This window comes from Primulina eburnea, chromosome 10, assembly GCF_022965805.1.
Source record: "Primulina eburnea isolate SZY01 chromosome 10, ASM2296580v1, whole genome shotgun sequence".
NCBI classification, from domain to species: Eukaryota; Viridiplantae; Streptophyta; class Magnoliopsida; order Lamiales; family Gesneriaceae; genus Primulina; species Primulina eburnea.
In genome coordinates this window covers 7,189,857-7,197,722 of record NC_133110.1, presented here as the reverse complement: position 1 = coordinate 7,197,722, position 7,866 = coordinate 7,189,857, and the positions used below count along the sequence as shown (strand labels likewise).

The 7,866-nt window shown below is 34.7% G+C and overlaps 2 protein-coding genes across 4 annotated transcripts; both read left to right on the top strand.

Moving 5' to 3' along the window:
- The first annotated feature begins 466 nt into the window (after positions 1–466).
- Positions 467–3,850, top strand: LOC140842840 (uncharacterized). Its single transcript, XM_073211032.1, has 3 exons — positions 467–2,928; positions 3,011–3,116; positions 3,203–3,850. The coding sequence occupies exons 1-3, from the start codon at positions 467–469 to the stop codon at positions 3,848–3,850; spliced, it is 3,216 nt and encodes a 1,071-aa protein (XP_073067133.1).
- A 463-nt stretch (positions 3,851–4,313) lies between these two features.
- On the top strand, positions 4,314–6,993 carry LOC140803669 (uncharacterized). Of its 3 annotated transcripts, XR_012111913.1 has the most exons (8): positions 4,314–4,543; positions 4,648–4,857; positions 4,948–5,040; positions 5,186–5,302; positions 5,384–5,782; positions 6,205–6,449; positions 6,612–6,815; positions 6,902–6,961. XR_012111913.1 is itself a non-coding variant. In XM_073159569.1 (7 exons), exons 1-7 carry the CDS (start codon positions 4,343–4,345, stop codon positions 6,706–6,708), a joined length of 1,362 nt encoding a protein of 453 aa, XP_073015670.1. In that variant the 5' UTR covers positions 4,314–4,342; the 3' UTR covers positions 6,709–6,993. The 3 variants fall into 3 exon arrangements, 2 of the variants coding, with proteins under 2 accessions (XP_073015670.1, XP_073015671.1); XM_073159569.1 differs by having other exon boundaries at positions 6,612–6,993; XM_073159570.1 differs by lacking the exons at positions 6,205–6,449; positions 6,612–6,815; positions 6,902–6,961 and adding an exon at positions 5,865–6,191.
- The last annotated feature ends 873 nt before the right edge of the window (positions 6,994–7,866 follow it).

Here is a 7,866-nt window from a genome sequence, read left to right as displayed (position 1 = left end):
TAATAATACAAGCCATGGGGTCTATCTAATCATGGTTATAGTTGTATTTATTTATAATAATAATAATAATAACAACAACGATGGTCGTGGTTGCGACGAATCTATCAACCGACTTTACAGCTGACTTCAAGCCTTTAATAAGCAATGTCTTGCCTTGAAATTGTGGTAACAGTGATGTGTTCGCATGGTAATTACTTTGGTATGGGAAATACATGCTAACAGTGCACATCAATATAAAATATACGTTAAAATATAAGAACAAAAGGCCCTCATATTTCATTCCAATAGAAGTCTTTCCTCGTTGTCTTTCATTATTGTCTGGTTATTAGCTATGCAAAATCTAGAATTAAATATTTTGACTGTTTTGTTACTATTTGTTAGTTCTGTTTTTGTTAATATTTTGTTTTGTTATTTACAACTGTTTTGAAGGTGTTGACTCATTGTTGGTTGATTAGTTTTACCAAGAATGGACAAAGAATGGATGTTAAAGGATAGACTATCACATGAATATGAATTTGGAGTAGAGTCTTTCTTGCAATTTGCAGTGAAAAATGCAAATGATCCTGACACAATATCTTGCCCATGTACAAAATGTGGTAATCTAAAGAAGAGAAATGTAGAAACTATAAGGGCACATATGTATTCTAATGGTATAGATTTGACATATCATACATGGATATGGCATGGGGAAAGATCTACGACAGGGAACTCAATGAATGCTAGTGATCGAGCCTGGCAAGATGGTCAAAAATATTTTGATGGAGAACCGATAGATATGGTACATGATGCATATGATAGTTATGTTGGGAATCCAACCCAATTCAATCAGCTACTTGAAGATGCAGAGAAACCTTTGTATCCTGGATGCATTAAATTTACGAAGTTATCTGCACTTGTGAAATTATTCAACTTGAAGGCAAAATATAGTTGGAGTGATAAAAGTTTCACTGACCTACTCAGTTTGTTGGGAGAAATTCTTCCTGATGACAATGAATTGCCTTTATCTTTATACGATGCGAAGAGAAGCTTGTGTACATTAGGGATGAATTACGTGAAAATTCATGCTTGCCCTAATGACTGTATCTTATACCGAAAGGAGTATGCCAATTTGGTCAATTTCCCTACTTGCGGGATTTCAAGGTGGAAGTTGGGCCAAAAAAATACGGTAAGGGAAGGAGTGTCTGCAAAGGTCCTGTGGTACTTCCCACCTATTTCTAGATTTCAAAGAATGTTTCAGAACAAGGAGATATCGAAGGATTTGATTTGGCATGCTGATAAAAGAATTCGTGATGGCTACTTACGTCATCCAGCCGATGCGCCATCTTGGAAATTAGTTGATCGCAAGTGGCCTGAGTTTGCTAATGAGTCAAGAAATCTTAGATTGGCCATATCAGCTGACGGGATCAATCCCCATGGTTTGATGAGTTCTGCATACAGTTGTTGGCCAGTTTTAATGATCACTTACAATCTTCCTCCATGGTTGTGTATGAAGAGAAAATTTATGATGCTCACTTTGTTGATTTCTGGTCCCAAACAACCGGGAAATGATATTGATGTTTACTTAGCACCTCTGATTGATGACTTAAAATGCTTATGGGATACAGGCATTGAAACATATGATGCATATCGACAAGAAACTTTCTCACTTAGAGCTGTATTACTATGGACGATCAATGACTTTCCTGCATATGGGAACCTGTCAGGATGTGTTGTGAAAGGATATCATGCATGTCCTATTTGTGGTGAAGAAACCTATTCAACAAGATTGAAGCATAGTAGGAAAATGTCATATACAGGCCATAGAAGGTTTCTACCTGCAACTCATCCTTATCGACGACAAAGAAAGGCATTTAACGGGAACCAAGAATTCAACCCCACACCAAAACCATTGAGTGGCCATGAAGTTTTGGAAAGATTTGAAAGAATTAATTGTCGTTGGGGAAAAAGTATAGGGGTGCTTAAGTCGAACAAGGATGAGATAAAATCTTGCTGGAAAAAGAAATCAATATTCTTTGAACTTGAGTATTGGGAACATCTACATGTTCGACATGTTCTTGATGTCATGCACATTGAAAAAAATGTATGTGAAAGTCTCATTGGTACGTTACTTGACATTCCTGGAAAAACAAAGGATGGAGTAGCCGTGAGATTAGACCTTGTGGAAATGAATGTGCGGACAGAGTTAGCACCAAATATGGGGGAGAAGAGAACATATTTGCCAGCAGCATGTTATACACTTAGTAAGGATGAAAAAAGAAAGATTTTGAATACTTTGGCTGGAATACAAGTTCATGCATGTTACTCATCCAATGTTAGAAGCCTTGTATCGATGAAGGAATTGAGACTTGTTGGCCTTAAGTCACACGATTACCACACTTTAATACAACAACTGCTTCTAGTGGCCATTCGTGGTGTCTTGCCCAAACATGTCAGAGACACTATCACTCGATTGTGTTTCTTCTTCAATGTGTTATGTAATAAAGTGATAGATGTGTCAAAGTTGGATGAAATGCAAAGAGAGATTGTGACGATATTGTGTTTAATTGAAAAGTATTTTCCACCTTCATTTTTTGACATAATGATTCATCTGACTGTTCATCTTGTGCGGGAGGTGAAATTGTGTGGACCGGTTTGGTATAGGTACATGTACCCGTTTGAAAGATACATGAAGATTTTGAAAGGTTATGTGCGAAATCGCAATCGACCTGAAGGTGGTATAGCTGAATGTTATATTGCTGAAGAAGCTGTTGAATTTTGCTCAGACTATCTGTCTAGTGTGCACACAATTGAGATCCCATCAAGTCATCGACAAATAGAACTTACGAAGCCTTTATCTGGTGCAGTAGTGCACTCCGCTTGTCACGATGAGTTGCAGCAAGCACATCGTTATGTATTGGAAAATGATGCTGAGATTGATCTTTATATCAAGTAATTTTTCCAAATTATTAATACTTTCACGCGCTTTGCTTCCATTCTATTTGTTTATTTATTTTAATAATAAATTTTTTAGGCAACACATGGAGTATTTGATCGCAAGATTTCCTCATAGGGCTAAGTCGAAGAAGTGGTTACAAGATGAGCATAACCGAACATTTATTATTTGGTTGCGTGATCGTGTAAGTTCCTTATGTATTACGTATTTTCATACATTCTTCGGTTCGATTTATGCAAGACTAATAATTTATCACATACAAAAATATAGGTTGCACATGTAGTTGAACATTCAACACATCAAGTATCAGAAAGATTAAAGTGGATAGCGCGCGGACCTAGCAAGCAAGTCTTAAAGTACTCTGGTTATTTGATTGATGGGGTTACTTACGCTACAAAAGAGCGTGATGATGTACGAGTTGTTCAGAACTCTGGAGTTAGCTTAGTTGCAAAGACAATGCAAGTTGCTAGTGCAAAGGATAAAAATCCTATTGTGACAGATATGATTTTTTATGGAGTTATAGAGGAAATATGGTTACTTGATTACCACAAATTTCAAATTCCAATGTTTAAGTGTAAATGGGTGGAAAATAATGGTGGTATCACCATAGATGATTTTGGGTTCACGTTGATAAACCTCAATAGAATTGGATTCAAATCTGACTCTTTCATCTTGGCTAGTCAAGCAAAGCAAGTATTTTACATTGAAGATCCTGAAGATCCTTTATGGAGTATTGTACTTGCAACACCAAGTAGGGAGTATTTTGAATACATAAAGGGTGACGAGTGTGAAGACACTATTCTCCACTATCAATGTTTTAGCAGAGGCTTGCCATCAATGGATGTTGACGGAGCAGAAGATAATGAACCACCATGCGTTCGTGAAGACTGTGATGGGACTTGGGTTAACAATATTTAATTAATGATTTGTTATCTTGCTTTTGACTATTGATTTGTTACGTTGCTTTTTACTATTGATTTCTTATCTTGTCTTCGTTTTTATCGTGTTGTTGTGGGTTCTCAATGTGTTTTTTGGTCATCATTTGCTTGTTTAATTACAAACTTCTGTTCAGTATATTATATGTTGTACTTGTTTCTTTAGTGTTGTAATATAAAAGTTGCATAGATTCTATTTTGTGGAACAGTGGTGCAATGTGTTTTCGAAGTTCTCAATGCTGTAGTTTCCATAGTAAGCATATTATTTTTCAAAATTATAGCTGTAAATTCTGCCTACAAATTATGTTACATATATCAATTGTTAACTCCATTTTTTTTTGTCAACAGATTTGTGGACTAGATGGCATCCAATACCAACCTTAAGTCTGCTGGCACGAGAGAAAGCTTGGAATGCAACACAAATTTGGAATCAACAGATAACGAAACCACAAGAAATTCTAGATGTCGGACACAAATGGATAAGCTTGCTAGACAAAGGGTTCAAGGAATTAGAAAACATGTTACATTCAATAAACTGGGACAACCAATAGGAGAAGTTGTTGTTGAAATGCGAAGTTATATTGGCGTACTTTCTCGAGAAAAAATTATGATTAGTTACAAAAATTGGAAGCGGGTTCCAAGTGATGTCAAAGAATTGATATGGGAATCGGTTAATGTAAGTAAGTTGTCATGTTTTTACAGCTATAATATTTAGATTATATGGTACATATAATGTTATTAATTTATCTTTTGAACTCATTAGCATTTTTTTATTTACAGTTGACGTACAATGTTGACACAACATGGAAGAAGGGCTGTTTGAAATCAGCAAATAACAAGTGGCGTCAATACAAAACTCATCTCACTCGAACATTCATTTTAAGCAAGCTTGACAAGCCAGAAGAGTTGAACGAGCCACCTACTGGCTATGGAATTAGCAAAGATGATTGGAGTTCTTTTGTCATTAGTCGCATGTCAGACGACTTCATTGTAAGATTCTTAATTTATTCTTTCAAAATTAGTCTACCATAATTCATTCTTTATATTGAAATTTGATTTTGGACTTTCTCAAATAACTAGAGACTAAGTGATCAACAAAAAGAGAGAAGAAAGATGAATATATACCCTCATAGGCTTGCACGTAAAGGATATGCACGCTTTGCCGACGAAATAGTAAGTCAACCAATTGAGAATTTTATTTTTTGATGTTTTTAAATCTCTTTATTTGATAAGTTTGATAAGTTACTAATTTCTTGTTGTAGGCTGGTGAATTATGTGATGATGATGAGTTTGATAAGTTACTAATTTCTTATTGTAGGCTGCTGAATTATGTGACGATGATGAGATCAATAGAGCTATTATTTGGAAGAAAGGACGACTCAACAAAGAAGGGAGATTTGAAGGCGATGATTTGACGGAAAGAGTGGATAAGATTGTAAGGCAAATGAAAATAAGTCAACCAATAATTTTATTGCAACTGTACTCATTCAATAAAAAAATGTTTTAAATATTACAGGATGCTTATATACAAGAAAAACGGGAGGGTAAGCTGAAAATTGAAGGGCCAAAAAATGGTATACTTACAAAAACACTTGAGACTGAAGAACATGCTGGGCGTGTGAGAGGCATTGGAGGGCATATCACTCCAACGATCTACTTCAATGTTGGTAGAAACTGGAAGGGTTCTGATGTAAGCACTGAGCACAAAAGGGAGTTGATGGAAGCAAAGAAGAAAATTTCAGAACAAGATGCACGTATCAAAAAACTTGAAGCAATTATGTATAAAAATGGTGCATGTGACATGTCGATCGATGACAAAGGCAGTTGCTCTGTGAAGTTAAATCAAATGAATGAAAGCGACATGAAACATGATGATGTGGAGCTGCAAATTGTTAGCAAATTTGATGTTTTACAGGTATGACAGTAGCTGTAGGCAAAGTAATAACAACGTAACATAGAGTAAGTAAAATTTATCGAAATGCCTATTTTTTTTTTAGGGTAAACAAGTTGCATTGACAGTGGAAGGTAGCAAAATATTGTTGCATATGGTACAGTTGTCTGTGTCAAAGGAGAAGATAAAATGATCCATGGTGTTCCGTTACCCCATAACTGCATACGGGTTTCCATTGATGAAGCAGTGGACAAATCAACACCTTTGCCAGTTCCGATTCCTAGTGAATGTGAAACTATTGGTGATGCCGTTGGACCACTTGTGGCTTGGCCAGAACACTTGATAGTAAAATCCAATGAGGTACATGTTACATTCGATGGAAAATTAAATTGACTAAAAAGTTTCTTATTCATTCTATCTATCATGTTTATATTTGCAATTACCAGAATGTCGAAAAGAAGACAATTGAACAGTCAATGAAGAAACATCATTTGTCAGCAAGTGTCCCAAGATCATTACATATGCTGTATTGTTATAGTAAGCGTGCTCTTGATGAAGGAAGATACATATCAATGATTTTAGATCATGATGTATTCGGCGATGATTACAAACTTATTCTGCACCTTGACGACATCATTCCTTTGTATCATTTGGACCCAATTTCGGCCAATTGTTTAGTTGGCTACATATGGTAAGTGATTTGATTTGAGTTATAAACACAAATATTTTGCAAAAACAGTTGTTCTACTTTCATTATAATGAACCCGGAATCTGATTTTGCAAAAACAGTTGTGCCACCATTCTGTCTTGTTTACATTATTGTTTTGTATGCTACTTATGTTTTAAATGTCAGGCATCTTCACAAAAATCTATTGAAAGATAAAAAGATGGAGAAATTCAGATTTGTCAATCCACATAGCATTCCATATGTGTCAAAACAATGTGCATAGGACAAAACAGGTAAGCTTGAAAGGTTGAACCACAATGCAAGTGTTGTAGCAGATAGGCTCAGTGGTGCATCAGTGGATCAATTAGTTTTTGTGCCATGTAATATCGGGTCAGTACGAATTGCAATCTCACTTTCAATCGCTTCATTTCGACAATTTATTGCATTTTATGCACTGACTATGTGTTTCTGCATAGTTTTCATTGGATCCTCGTTGTCATTGAACCTTACAAGGAGGTTATTTATTTGTTGGATTCTCGGTATCATCGTATCCGCGATCAGGAATTGAAATATGTGATGGAAATGTGAGTTTATATTCTTTTTTTATTAAGAATTTAAATTTAGTCAATAAACAACTCATAATAATTATTGTTATTGTACGGAGGGCCTTGAGATTGTTTAATTCAAACAAGGGAAGGAAAGGCAGGAAAAATACTTTGTGAGAAGTGGTAAAAGTATGTGTAATTATGTTAAACAGTAATTTTAATGCTTATATTTTTAATTAACCATTTGTTTCTAATTACCATAGGCTCCTCGAAAAAATATAACCATGCTTTTTGTTTTTCAAAACAGGATATGTTCGAAATGATAAACACTTTGCAGCTTCGATAGATGGAGAAAGAAAGCTTCATCAAAATATGCACCTTTAGTTATATCTAGTGTTTTTGGTGTTGTAAACTTATTTTCGATACAATATTATGGATTATGGTACGTTGATGTGGGCACAATTTATGTTTTACTTTTGGACTGAATATTTTGAGGATGATTGTATCTTTTTAGTTTTTATTAGTTCTAATTTCAGGATTTTTTAATTTGTGTTTTTATATAATTATTAATTAATTAGTTCATTGTATATAAAATGTGAAAAACAACTGTTTTTAAAAATTTAACGGTAACAATTATAAAATGATGCAAAATTGACAACGGTTTTTATTCGTTGCATAAATGTTGTTGTAAAACACAAACGACAATGTTTTTTATCCATTGTCAAACTGTTGTTGTAAATTCAAAACAACAACGTTTTTAATTTGTTGCAGAAACGTTGTTGTAGCTCATATACGACAACGGTTTTTAAGCGTTATAAAAACGTTGTCGTATCTCATATCACACAACATTTAAAAACAATGTAAAACCGTTGTCTTTGTTAACTAAGACAACGGAT

Excerpts from the sequence above, each read along its gene's own strand:
- LOC140842840 (XM_073211032.1), top strand. The coding sequence starts at position 467 with ATGGACAAAGAATGGATGTTAAAGGATAGACTATCACATGAATATGAA. Across the intron at positions 2,929-3,010 it reads GAGATTGATCTTTATATCAA|GCAACACATGGAGTATTTGA; the intron begins GTAATTTTTCCA and ends TAAATTTTTTAG. Across the intron at positions 3,117-3,202 it reads TTATTTGGTTGCGTGATCGT|GTTGCACATGTAGTTGAACA; the intron begins GTAAGTTCCTTA and ends ACAAAAATATAG.
- LOC140803669 (XM_073159569.1), top strand. The coding sequence starts at position 4,343 with ATGGATAAGCTTGCTAGACAAAGGGTTCAAGGAATTAGAAAACATGTT. Across the intron at positions 5,303-5,383 it reads CGGAAAGAGTGGATAAGATT|GATGCTTATATACAAGAAAA; the intron begins GTAAGGCAAATG and ends TAAATATTACAG. Across the intron at positions 6,450-6,611 it reads TGTTTAGTTGGCTACATATG|GCATCTTCACAAAAATCTAT; the intron begins GTAAGTGATTTG and ends TTTAAATGTCAG.